Here is a 13,891-nt window from a genome sequence, read left to right as displayed (position 1 = left end):
CGATGCCAGATTTATTCTAGAAGGATTGATCGTATTACCATTTGTTTCATAAATCATGCCATTGTAATGGCCGAAGAAAGGACTGTGCAGTGAGTAGCATGTGGAGATGGATGGGGCAATGGGCTGGGCAGGGTTTTAAGGGATGCCGGGAGGTATGAGTGGCAGTGAGGACCATCACATGCTCAGAGGACGCAGGGTGGTTGCTGAGCTGCACCAAGAGGAGAGGTCTCAGCTCACTGAGAACAAGATTCCTCAACTCACGGACCACCTAAAATCACCGTAGGAACTTATCTTTCCACTAATCTAATGTATGTAAATTTGCTTTAAAGAACAGGCAGCACCTCTTTACCCATCAGAGGACTGCCTCCAACCAGCTATTTCCAGGGTTCCATTTCTTAGCGTCTCCTCTCCCCTGCCAACCTCATCCTTCTGGGGTAGGGAAGGGTGGTGATGTTCAGATGTTGGGATGTTGAATAAGATGGTTAGGAAGTTCTCAAGTTAAGGTGCTAGGTGATTACTGTTATCCTAATAAACAATAACACTTACTGAGTTTTCACTCCTGCAGTATGATATGCCCCCTCCTTTTGGGGACTGTGAATAACAAACTATCTTTTCAACAGCCCTCATTTCCCAATCCACTGGACTTATCGTGCCTAAATAATAACAAAACCTCTACTTTAAAACGGGAGGCACTCTCATTATCCCTATTTTACAGATGAAGAAACTGAGACTCAGAAATGCTATGTATCTTACCCAGGGTCACACAGCAAATAAGAGGTTAAATCCAGTTACCTGACTACAGAATTGCATGACTGGCCATGACGCTATACCGGAAAACCTACACTCCATCCTAGTCAAGAGTCCTTATTAACTGGGGCAGGAACTATTTGGGGAGGTAACCCTGTAGTTGATGGTTGAAGCCTGATGAAGGAGGCACAGATAGGCTGCAGGCACTGCTCATGGGAAAGGGGGAAGGGAGGTTCTTGGGAGCCTGGTGCTGTGCTGGGTGCCTCATAGGTGTTTTCTCACTCAATCCTTAGCACACCTCAGTGGGTTTTATTATCTTTAATTTAGGGTTACGGGAAGTAGGGCTTTGAGTGGTGAAATGACTCTCAAGTGTCTGTGGTTAAAAGCGCCAACTCTGGATTTAGGATGTCCCCAAGTTTGACCTCCATCTCCACCACTGATTCCTATCAGACAAGGCACTGAGTCACTGGAAGACTCAGTTTCCTCACATGTCATTTGGGAGCAACAATACCTGCTTCGAAGGGTGTTTGTGAAGATGCCACGAGACAGCACCATGGAAACCTCAACATGGTGCTCCCCTAGCTTTTAAAAGTCCATTTTGTTCTAAGTCGTGCCTGAGTGAGACATTCCCAAGCAACAAGGTGCACCTAATTGGCAGGAAACCGGAACACTAGGTCCCTCGGTATTCAACAGTGTCAGGAATAAAAGCCTCATTAAAACTTCCTTCCAAACCCAACTTTCAAGAGCAACTCACTTGAAGAAAAGGAAATTGCTAAAGACCAAAACGCCAGTGCAAACCTAATTACTTACTTTGGTACATTTTGTTAATTACATTCTTTTTTCTTCTGCTCCGTTTATATGAAAATATAGCAACTTAATTATTGCAATGTGGTTTCAGATAACAATATCCAACTAGATAAAGATTAGGACATAAACTAATCACGGCAAATGACAGCCTCTAATGGGATTCAAGGGACAGACTCCATGCCCATTGGCACTGATTCAGTGGAGAACATCAGCACCTCTGCCTGCATCGGGCATCCAGCTTCAATCTTGTCCGTCTCTTTCCCATTCTCCATGCAGTAGAGTGATTGTTCTAAAACTCAAAATATGACTATGTCACTCCCCCTGCTTCATAACCATCAATGGCTCCCTAGTGCCGAGAAGGTGAAGGGAAAACTCCTTAACTCAGCCTCTACGTCTCTGCAGGGTTGACTCTATTTCCCTCTCTAGTCACTCATCTCACGACCCCAGCCTCATTTTCTCCTGATTCTCCATCCCTCAGCTCCCTTTCCTCGCCCCTACTCCTCCCCATATGTTCTCCCATTGTTGGCAATTTGTTTCCTTTTACCTGGAATACCTTATACTACCCTCACCTGGCATACCTGTGGTTAACCTGTAACTTAGGCTCAGGAGTCACCTCCTCCAGGAAGCCCTCTCTGGTCTCCCAGGCTGGATTTGGTTTTTCCTTTAGTCCCATAGTCCTGGTGTTTATCCTCAGCATAGCACTTATTATACTTTGTTAAAACCGACTGTTTTGTCTGTCTTCCATTAGACAAGACAATAGGGACCTGTGGTGGTTTTAAAATAGGTCCACAAATGCTTTCGTACTCCTTCCTGCAAAAAATAGACCCAAATTCCCCTTCCCTTGACTGGATTTAGTGATTTGATTCTAACAAATAGAATACGCCAGGAATGATGATATGTAATTTATGAGACGAGGTCATAAAGGCAGTGTGGTTCTAGCTGCCATGTTGCGAGGTCACTCAAGCAGCCTATGGAGAGGCCGACGTGCTGAGGAACTGAGACCTCCTGCCAACAGCCAGGTGACTGGGCCGCTTTGGAAGTGGATCCTCAGCCTGTCAAACCTTCAGTGAGACTGCAGCCCTGGCCAGCATCTTGACTGCAACTTCCTGAGACATGGCGAGCCAGCTCAGAACCACGCCCACTCAGCTAAGCCACGCCCAAATTCCCGACCACAGAAACTTGAGATAATAAATGTTGTTTTAAGGCACTCCATTTCGGATAATGTGTTCATAGGAGGCATCCGTACATAGTTATTGCATGAATGAGTGATGGGTGAATGAATGAAATGAATGAGTGAGTTCGGTAACTTGCCATAGTCACATAGCCAGTTAGAAGCCAGGCACGAAGGCTGGCTAGGGTCGCTTTCTATGATACCCCGCTCAGATGGCCCCAATCTCACCCTGGAATTCAGCCACCTTTGCCCCCACAGACAGGTGCCCTAGGTCTGAAGGAATGCTTGGGAAGTGCCCCTCTGCCCAGGCTGGGGCTCTCAAAGGCCAGTGTGGGCCACCTACCCGAGTGCAAAGACGTCTGAGTGCTTGGAGAAAGGGAGCTTGTCTTCCTCTGTGTCAGGAGACAACTGGCGGATAATCTCCGGTGCCAGGTGGCACAGCCAGCCATTCTGGATGCGTAGCTTGTCCTCCCTCCTGGAGAAGCAAAGCACAGAGTGAGCCCCGCGTCACAGCCCAGGGAGGACCAGTCCCCCAGCACTGACCCAAGTCCCTGGACCACCTGTGCTGGCTTTCCTGTATCCCCCTGTTGGGCACTGCCTGACCTTGTACTGGAGGCTGAGACACACGGGGGGGGCGGGGTGGTGGTCTAGAGAGAGACACGCAATACCCAAACCATCATCGGGTGCCTTCGCCTCTGAGGCACCCCTTTCTCCATCTCTATTCCACAAAAACAGCCGATTCTTGTTATCCATGGGAGTCACGTTCTAGAAAGTCTCCGCAAACACTGAATTAGCAAATACGGAGTTGTTGCTCCTAGGGGAAATACGTATACACACGTGAGCACGCACGCACACACACCTCAGGCACAGATCATCTTCTTAAATCCTAAAAACAACTCATTCTAGTCCCTTTTATTTTCTTTATTCTACACAAGAGAAACCAAGGCTCAGAAGTGTTCAGTGGCGTGCCCGAGGCTGCCCCATGACCAGGTGCCAGAGCTGCAAAACCCCGTCCCACGGGCCTCAGAGCTGAAGCGTCTTGCACTGCTTCCCATGGCACTGCCCTCTCCCGTCTCCATCCCCCCCAGTCAACTCTGTATGACTGAAACAAGAAGAAAGACGGACCCCTTGTTCATCCTCAGCTGGGAACATGTGCGCCAGGCGACTCACATTTCCCCCACCCTGTGCATGCTCGTGAATGACTGTGAATGTACCCCGAGTATGGATGTTGGGGTTACAAATAAATTCGAGAAGGCGAATCCGCCAATATGCAATCTGTGAATGATGAAGATTAACCGTATTTACAGAGCCCCTGCTTATGCCTAGGCTCTGTTCTTGCACCAGGAGCACAGCAGAGAATAAGACCAAGAAGAGGGTCCCTGCCCTCCTGGAGCCTGACCTTTGGTGGGGAAGGTGATGACAAATGAATGAAATAAATAGGAAAACATACAGACAGCGATAAGTGTGATGCAGAACATTTAAAAGGGGCTGTGTCAAACATAAGAGGGAGTTTGCTTGAGATACCATGTGAGCTAACATTTACCTGACATAAAGGATCCAGCCACAAGAGAAGGCTCTTCTAAGCAGAAGGGAAAATTAGGACAAAAGCCCACGGCAGGCCCTGTCTGGCGTGTTCTAGAATCCTAAAGAACATCAGTGTAATTGGCACACATGATGCCATCCCATGTATCTATGAAAACATGTATATCCAACCTCTTGATGACGGGTCTTAAGTGCCTCTCCTTTCATTACTATACATAATGCTGCCATGAACATCTCTGGGTAGGTACCACGAATATATCCCGCCACCCACATCTGATTATTCTTTACGGTAAATTCTTAGAAGAGACGGGAAGCTGGCTCCCTTCACACTTAAGTCTTTAGCAAGTACAGAACTTTCCATTGGGGACTGAAATCTGACCTCCTATGAGGCTTCCCCTGATTCAAGACTCCCAGGAAAGGGCTCCTTAATACGGGGAGAGTAGGAAGGAGGGGGAGAGAGGGAGAGGGAGAGGGAGAGATGGATACCTCGAAACATCAAGAGTGAGCCTGTGAAAGACAAGAGCCTCCAGTATGTGGGGACCTGAGGCTGACTGAGTCGTATGGTTCTTCTGAGCTTTGTAAGGTGTGATGGATGCACTGTCTCCTTAACTGCGTGCGTTCATATCCCATAATGATTCTAACCATATCTGAACACCTTCTAGAGCGGTGCTGTCAAACATAACTTTCCATAATGGTGGAAATGTTCTCTATGTCTCCTGTCCAACACGGTGGCCACTGGCCATCGTGGCTTACGGAGCAATTGAAATCCAGCTACTGCAACTGAAGAAGTGAACTTTTAATTTTATCGATTTTAATTAAAGTCAAAATAGCCATACGTGGCTAGCGGCTACCATACTGGACAGACTATTATTTACTACAAATGGCTTTTTGACTTCGCTATTTAATAGGTTACTTTTTAATGGGACCATAAGTGGAAACTAGCACTTTTTAAGTACACGTTAGAGTTAATATGGAAAATGTTTGTTCACATCTTCCCTAAAGGCATCTTGCAGACGATGATGGGGGGAGGAAAGAAGCCTGATGAGCGAGGCTCCAGGAGTTTGGAGTTCTGGCTTTGGTCTAGATGATTCTTTGGGTGGAGGCTGTTCTGGGTATTGTACCCACTGGAAGCCAATAGCATCTCTTCTCTCCTGTTGGGACAACTAAAAATGTCTCCAGACATCACAAATGTCCCTGGGGAATGGGAGAGCCCAGTTGAGAATCACTGTTCTAATTGATACATAAAAATAAGAAAATGGTCCAAACTTCAGTCTTTCAGCATTAGTGACACGTAACCTGCTCCTGTGCTCTATGCAGCAGACCTGACAGAATACATCCTCTGCTAGAAAACAGGACTCGAATCCATTAGCCAGCCCTTGACTTGGCAGGACAATGAGTCCCTGCTTCTAGAATTGGGGACACTTGCAGGGTTCTAAGGATCCATCTGTGTACAATTCTGTATTACATCATCTATAAATCCCATTGTGTGTTCACCACCCAGAGTCAGTTCTCCTTCCATTGAAATCTATGTAATTTTACTAACAATTGTCACCCCAATAAATTTAATTAAAAAAAAAAAAAAAGGATCCATCTGTTGTTTACTAGCTCTGTGACCTTGAGCAGACACAAGTCTCCATTTTCCCATCTGCAAAATGGGTACATTAATTCCACACGGTGGGTGTAAGGATGAAAAGGAGACAATGCAGGGTACAGGGCTGTGTCAGCTGCTGGGGCCACACATTTAGTGGATATCATTATTACCTACGGATTTTTTTTTTTTTTTTTTTTGTATCTTGACTCAGAAATGAAGTTGAGACTAGAGCCAAAAATAAGAACATCATCCAAAAGAGGGGCCAAGGCATGGCCAGTTGACATTCTCTGGCATGATCAGGCCATTGGGGGTGGGGTGGGGTGGAGTAGGATATTGCTGCTGAGACAGCAAGCTTCCCAGTTCCCATCTCTTTCCAACCACCCTTGTTGCCTTTTCCTGACTTGAGGGGTCAGTGGAGGTTTGGAATTGCAGGGTGGGGCCAGGAGGAGGAGTGGTGGCCACTTGATAACCATGAGCCTGGGGCAGGCATGGGCACATGCCTGGGAGGGGGCCAGGAGCCAGGCCTAGCAGACACCCTGGGGTGTTCCGTTCCCATGGCGAGGGGCCCAACGGTGACAAACCCAAATCATCTTCATTATGGTTATTATTATGGTTAATAGCAGCCTGCAGCAGCTGGCACAGTAATGCTGGCATCTAAGGGACACCTTTTTTTGAGGATGGCAGAACAGCTGCACGCTGGCAATGCTGGGATATGCTTGGGGAAGCCCTGGGGTATGTTTGCATGTTCAGGATATGCTCACTTCACTGGGTCACCCCCACCCCCACCCCAGGCCAGATCTCCCTGAGCTGGGTACCCAGAGCTGTGACCAGCCCAAACTCTACCTGAGGGGAGGGCAGGAAGGCAATTAACTCCTGCGGAGTGCCTACAGTACGGCAGGTTGTTCAACCCACTTAATCCTCATAAACCCACAATCGGATGGATTGTGGATCGCTGTTCTACGGATTGGACTGGATCAGATCCCTGTTGCACGGATGAGGAAACGCGTACGTGACCTGCCCAAAGTCACGGAGTTTGTAAAACGTGACAGAGCTAAGATCGACTTGACTGCAAGTCTTTAAAACCCCAGAGAGTAGACTCTTCGCCACAATTCTGCACTAATTCCCGGAGAAACAGCACCATGAGGGAGCAGAATTCTAAACTAAGCCCCATGCGTCACTGCAACAGGGATCAAAGCACAGGAAGCCATTGATGGCTACTCGTCAGTAACCAAGAAATGTGGATTTCTTACTGGGAGTTGACGCTGAGAGTTCCCTGGCCCCTCCGGACACAACCAGGTTTGTGTTGACAACCAGGCTGGGGCAGAGGCGTTGTCTGGGTAACACAGCCAGAAGCCACCTTGCCCTTGAGGTGAACTCCCTTCCTGGTTGACACTGGGCCTCCATGAATGAGCTACAGGGAAGGATGCCGAGGTCAGTCCATTTCCTTTCTTCCTCCACTTCCTTTGGCTTCAGAAAACCAAGAATCTGAAAGGAGGAAAATCAGAAGCCCCATCCCCCTTTCCTAGAGGATGGACATGGCACTAGGAGAAAGGAACTCGATCTTTAAAAGAGCCTGACCCCGGCTAAAGAAAACACCTGCTGGGTCTCTTGTCTGGATACAAACGTTGGGTTCACAGTGATATCACCAACTGCTTCCTCTGCCCTTCGCCTGCAGTGATGGCAACAGAGGAGTGTGCTGGTGCCCTCACAGCAAACCTCACACACAAGTGGTGCTGGGGAGGCAGAGGGAAGAAAGAATCCTGCACGATCCAGCCCTCCTGGCTTCTGGCTTCTGACTTGAGGTCTCTGTCCATCTAACTATTTATTGCTCTATTTCTTCATTTTTCTGCCTATTTATTTTCTTATCAAGTGCTGTAGATAGTGTTGGAGACTGCGGTGAATTTGGGGGGGAGGTCAGTGGAGTAAAACCTGAAAAAGAAATTCAAGCTTCTGTTTGTTACTACATCGTATAGAAATAGATCTAGTTTCACCAAATTTTGGACGGTCTGACTTAGATGAAAGGTATTATAGAGCATGAACAAAATTCACTCTGCCTGTGTGTGGGTGTGTGTGTGTGTGTGGGGGGGTAGGGCGAGGGTGTACCTTAAATAGATCAGGGGTTCTCAAAGCAGCTGAAATTGACATACAATGACAGAAAGTGTGAAGCTGCCTTTCTGAAGAGGCATGCCATTTATTATAAGAGGCATGATTAGAGAAAACACGTGGGGTTTAAAGCTTGAGTGTGTGTGTGTGTATGTGTGTACGGGCACACACACACTCTCCAAATTAAAAGTCACAAAGGGGAGACTTCCTGAATTATGGGTTGTTTGGGATCAAGCTGTTTTTCACAGGGTCAACTCAAGGCAGCTTGCTCTAGGGTGAGAGGCGCCTGAGAGTTAATTACTTAACGATGGTTAATGATTCTCCTGTGTGATACTGGGGAGGTATATGCAAATTAATACTAATTACAACAACTCGGCAGCAGCTACCATCTGTACTGCTTCCTGGGCTCCAGGCACTGTGCTGGATGCTTGAGGGATGTTATCTGATTTTTATCCGTGAGGATCCTGGAGGCAGGCATCGTCCTACCCATCACTTTTCTCGCAGATGCAGAAACGAAATTCAGAGAAGTCCCACGACTGGACTAAAGTCAGTTAATAAGTGGCAGAGCCAAGCTGGGCCCCAGGTTGGGTCTGACGTTACGTCCCTTGTTTCTTAACGATACTCTACTAGAATTAATGAATTCATAAGAGAACTTTGAGCAGAGCTGTTGGGTGATTCTCACTTCCAGGTAAATCCTTGGGGTAAGGGAAGAGTCCTCCAGAGAAAATTCAAGGGCAAATGGTTTGCAAACTTGGGGATGCTCTGTGCCCACTCAAAGGCGCCATTTGCAAGTCAGGCCCCAGGGGACTCAGAGCACGACCTGAGTATCAGCTCTTTATCATCACACAACACCCTGGCCGCTCAGCTAAGTGACCTCAGGCCCAACACGGAGTCTAGGTCACTAAAGCCATTTGGGATGACGTCCTATGGCCCCCACCTCCGCCAATGTCTATCAAGAACCCTTCTGAGCCCTTCCACCACCTCTCACCTGCCAGCCTGCAGCACCCCGGAAATGCTGAAGAGCCCAAAGTCTGTGATCACCACTTTGCCATTGTCGTAGAAGACGTTCTTGGACTTGAGGTCCTTGTGAAGGATTCCCTTGGCGTGGAGATAGCCCATGCCCTGCAAAGAGCAAGGAAACGGGGACTTGCCAGAGGAAACCTCAGTGCTCACTGCCATCCTGGCTTGGGGTCATGGGTCCCACTCCTTGCCTTGCCAATGAGACCACACTGAACAGCTGTAGAGCCGGGGCCCACATGCAAAGGCTTGCAGGTGGGGTGGAAGAAGGCACGGCAGCTGGGACCCAGGAGGGTCCCCAAGACACAAATCTGCCACCACCCTCAGACCACTGCAAAACCATCTCCATCTAGCTCTTCTGCTTCCTGAATTAGAAACAAAGGAAAATGTCTCTAGAGGGAAAAGGGGCAGGGGCAAACCTGAGCTGAGGTCTCTAGAGAAAGGAATTCCATCAACCGTCTTCCCTCATGTGCTCTTTGAAAAATACCTCTTCTGCAGGGGACTTGGTCCTTCTGTCTAGTTAACCCATGCCACTGCCGAATACACCGTGTCCCTCCAGAGACTGAGCATGACACGATAATCAAAAACACAAAGAACCTAGTGGTGGTCTAGCTGAAGGGTGAAGGTCTCGGATTTTTTTGTCTTTTTCTTTTTTGCCTTTATGAGCAGTCACATTCTTATTTCTTCTCACAACTCAGTTCTGCCACTTCCAGTAGAAATAAAAGACTGACTACAACTGACTCATGAGGCACCTGCCAGAAAACGCAGGATGTTCTGGCAGTTTTCTTCCAAACTGCCACCCACCAATTTGATGTTTTCCCAGCAGCTGTGGAGAGGGATGGCTGACATGGGAATTCATGGATCTGAGGGGTGAGGGATTCTCATAACGAGAATTTCTTCCCTCTGGTCCCTACACCCATCTAATGATCATGGTGATAAGGCACCAGAGTGACACCAAATGCTGGTAGACCATCCCTAACGGTCGTTATCTTGGCAAAATTCTTCCATACACACGGCCTGGTATTTTCAAGTCAAGTTTAATTCCTTTTAAGCCCAGGCGATTGGTCTGTAGGCAGACCTTGAGTCTCGGGGTGGGGGCAGGGGACGTGCACCGTCTTTCGGAGGTTCAGGGAGGAAGCCCCAGACCCTACGGTACCTTCACAATCTCTTGGGCAATCTGCCTGGTTTTGTTGACATCCAAGACAATCTTGGCATCCCTCACCACCGAATAGAGTGTGCGTCCCTTACAAAGGCTGAAAAGCAAAAGGACAAGAGAAGTTGTTAGCAGTTGTTACAATAAGGGCGACCCACAACAATGATTAGACGTGACACGTGATAGAATGGAGTCGTGGACAAGCCTCTGTTATTCCTACGAGGTGATAAGCCTGGGACTAGACCTCAGATCTGGTTCTGGAGTGTGGGTCTGGGAGCAAGTTCTTCTGGGTTCTTCAGGATCTTTCTTCTCGCCCTCCCCGCCCTCCGCCCCACCCCGCCAGCATCCAAGGACACCTACAGAATCTAGCCACAGTCCACCTATCCCACGGTCTCACAGACGGGAAGCTACACATAAACTGACAACTTCTGGGATCCTCAGACACCACTCAGACGACACTCTGCTGGCCACTCATCCCAGCTGCTCCCACTTGCTGGGAGGTGCTGCTGTGTGGGGACAGTGATCAAAGACCAGCAAAGCAGTGGCTGAGTACCATCCGCAAATGACGCATTCAAACCTGTAGACAGGGGTATGTAAACACCAATAATACTCCCCCGAACCAGACGCCTGTATAGATAGAGGGTTTTTCAAATTATTTTCAGCCTCATTGAGTTCATTTCCAGGACCAGATGAATGACAAGATGAAAAGGGACATTATGCAGTGACAGGAGCACCTCATTTACTTGCCAGCCTGCTCATCCATCCTTTTCCTCCAATGTGAGCCCAATTCCTGGCACATACATAGCAGAAATTCAATAAACAGTCACCGAATGAATGAATAAAGAAATGAATGAATGAATGAGTTCTAGATTCACCAGAACATCCCCAGCCCCTAACACCATGTCTAGCTCATAATATCCAACGTTGGCAGAAAGAAGGAATGACATTAGCAAGGTTCATTTTCCATCTACATCAAAATAAGGGCTTGAATTTTTCTTTTAATCTATGACCTTATTGTTGAAATACTCTGCACATTTTATTCATTGTTTCAGTATTTAAACTTAGCTGATCACGTGGTTGAATTTAGAACTCTGGTATCAGAAAGTCTCAGTTTGAATCCTAGTCTGTTCCTTACTGTGAGTCTTTGGATGGGTTACTTAACCTCTCTGGGCCTCGGTTTCCTCATCTATCAAAGGAAACTAATGATATCTACCTCATAGAGTCAGCATGAGGGCAACATGAGAAAAGGAGCTTGGTACCATGCCTGGCACCTGGTGGAAAGTGTAGCACAGCGCTTAGTTAGGAGAACAGAGGCCCAGAGTCAGACTCTATGGGTTAGAATCCTGGCTTGTCGGCTAGTGGCTGTGTGACCCTTGACAGATGAGTTAAGCTCTTTGAGCCTCAGTTTCATTATTAGTAAAATGGGGCCAACAGTTCCTGCTTTCTAGGGTTGTTAGGAGAATCACATGAAATCGGGCACGTCAAAGTATAAGCATCTCTCATGCGTGACACAGAATACGTACTCAGGAAATGCTGGCTATTGTGAGAGGTAGTAAATGATCAACATACATATACACTTATGTAAATATATAAATTATACCTTTATACACACATCACATAAGTCTGTTATTTATCCATCCATTTACCCACTCACCCAAAATGCTACCTATAACCACCCATGATCTTTGACTAAGATTCACTTCACCTGCTTAAGGTGAGATTCCCAGGGTAGCTGACTCATCGGGCGTCTGATTCACCTGTCCCAGGTTGCCCAGTAAGTCAGCAGGAGGCAGCTATGATGATTCAAGGCTGTCCCCAGTTGGCGGCCCACCCAGGTGTTTAACGGGGGCTGAGTTGGAGAGCAGGGCGAGGGCTGAGCTCTCAGCAGGAGCAGGCGTTAGGCAGGTGTCCAGGGTGGCTGAGGCTTGGCTCATCCAACTAAGTTAGTCCAAGTGTCCACAGCAACTGCTCTGAGCTTGGGATTTCTGTAACTAACATGGGTGCCCTAAAAGCCACGTGCAGGTGCGCAGTGGGGAAGAGAGGGGAGGACAGGATGAAGGCTTACTGAGTACGTGTGTGGGACCTATCTCACCTCCACAAATCCTCTCAGCACTCCCACAGGGTCCCCATTTTCACCCCTGTCATATAGGTAAGGATATAGAGACCCAGAGGGGTGGAGGACCTGCTCACAGACACACAACCATGATGTCAGCCTGTTCCTGACGTTTTTCTCCTCCTCGGTGTGAGTGCCCAGTTATTGGACATGATTTTCGAGCCATTAAAGAGACATGCAGGTAAGTGAGCCCACATCCAGACTCTACCAGTTACTGCTTTATGGGTGATTCCAGAAAGTGACTTCGACCTCAGTTTCCTCATCTGTAAAATGGGGATAATAGTGACAATACCATCTAACGTATACACGCCCTTTCTATATGTCAGACCCTAACCTAAGCACAGGAGCCCCACAAGGTGGGTATTGCCACTGTATTTCATTGATTCTAAGATGCAGATTTCCCTGCATTTTAAAATCTCTGAAATCAGAACGTGTCTTGTATTCACTTTGACAGGTCAGGTTCACGGGCACTGATTTCTTTCTTTGTAGTAGATAAAATAAATGGTGCATATTCTAATTGATGGCATCTTAGATTCAATGAAGTCTGGGATCGGCCCCATTTTACAGATGAGGAAACTGAGGCCCAGAAAAGTTAAATGGAGCTGGTATTGGAATCCAGGCAGCCTGGTTCCAGAGCTTGGGCTCCTCACTCCCATCTTTTGCTTCTTAACAACTTTCTCTGAGACTCTGGCACGCCCTCAGCAAATGGTAGCTGTAATGTTGCTATGATCAACACATATGGCAATGAAAATTAATGAGGCCTGCTGACCTTGGTGGCAGAGTCAGTCTGGAGGTCGGGAGAAGGTGTTTTAGTGACTCAAGGATATATTTAGTACCTCTCAAGCTTCTGGAGCGGTAGTCACACATGCACGCGTGCATACACACACACACACACACACACACACACACACACACACACACACACTCCCTCCTTCTCTCTCAGTACCTCTCTCTGCAACAAAGATCATGTTTTTCCAAGAAGACGAGCAAGGACCTGGAATTTCTCATCTAATCTGCAGGCCACCATCTCTCCCAGCCCTGGCCCCAGGCAGCTCATATAAGCTGGCTTTCTACCTCACATCCCAGGTGACACAGAGAGCCTTTTGGCCAAGATGGCACAGAAAGTATAAGATGTTTGTTGTAAATCTGCCTAAAAGAGGCTGTCAGAAACAATGAAATAAAACCATCTAGAAGGTTTATCTCCAAGGGCTTCTGTCCAATCTGACATCCTGCCAAAGCAGTGGCTGAGACAGAAATCGGGACGCTCCTGGCAGCCCCTTCCTTTCCCTCCTCCAAACTCCTTACCAAGCCCAGGACCCAGGCTGGTAGGAAGGGTGGGGGTATGTGTGTAGGGGGTGGGCAACCACCTCGGAAGATGGTTCGGCTCTCAGTTCAGCGCTGCCACCTCTGCGTTCACTTGGCCTTGGAGACTCACTGTAACGGTACTTATAATCTCCACATTTGTAACTGTGGGTGACCCCAATAATGACCCCCAAAGGTAGTCATGTCCTAACCCTCAGAACCAGTGAATACGTAACCTTGCCTGGCAAAAGGGACCTTGTAGCTCTGCCTGCCTGGAGCTCTTCAGGCAGTCGGTTTCGAAGTCAGCCGTCATGCTGAAAACACTGGGTTCTGTCAGAAAGGATT

General features: G+C 47.8%; 1 protein-coding gene across 4 annotated transcripts in view; it reads right to left on the bottom strand.

Annotated features, from left to right (window-relative positions):
• KSR2 (kinase suppressor of ras 2) overlaps window positions 1-13,891 on the bottom strand; it is a 354,663-nt gene that overhangs the window by 19,916 nt on the left and 320,856 nt on the right. For all 4 annotated transcript variants that reach the window (XM_019753947.3, XM_074321394.2, XM_074321395.2 and 1 more), the window contains 3 exons: window positions 10,135-10,231; window positions 8,950-9,083; window positions 3,069-3,200 (listed from right to left, as the gene is read on the bottom strand). In XM_019753947.3, coding sequence (XP_019609506.2) covers window positions 3,069-3,200; window positions 8,950-9,083; window positions 10,135-10,231 — 363 coding nt within the window. The remainder of the gene's footprint in view (window positions 1-3,068; window positions 3,201-8,949; window positions 9,084-10,134; window positions 10,232-13,891) is intronic.

Source organism: Rhinolophus sinicus, chromosome 9 (assembly GCF_057876585.1).
Source record: "Rhinolophus sinicus isolate RSI-liver-muscle chromosome 9, RSI-T2T, whole genome shotgun sequence".
NCBI lineage: Eukaryota > Metazoa > Chordata > Mammalia > Chiroptera > Rhinolophidae > Rhinolophus > Rhinolophus sinicus.
This window is presented reverse-complemented; position numbering and strand designations above follow the sequence as displayed.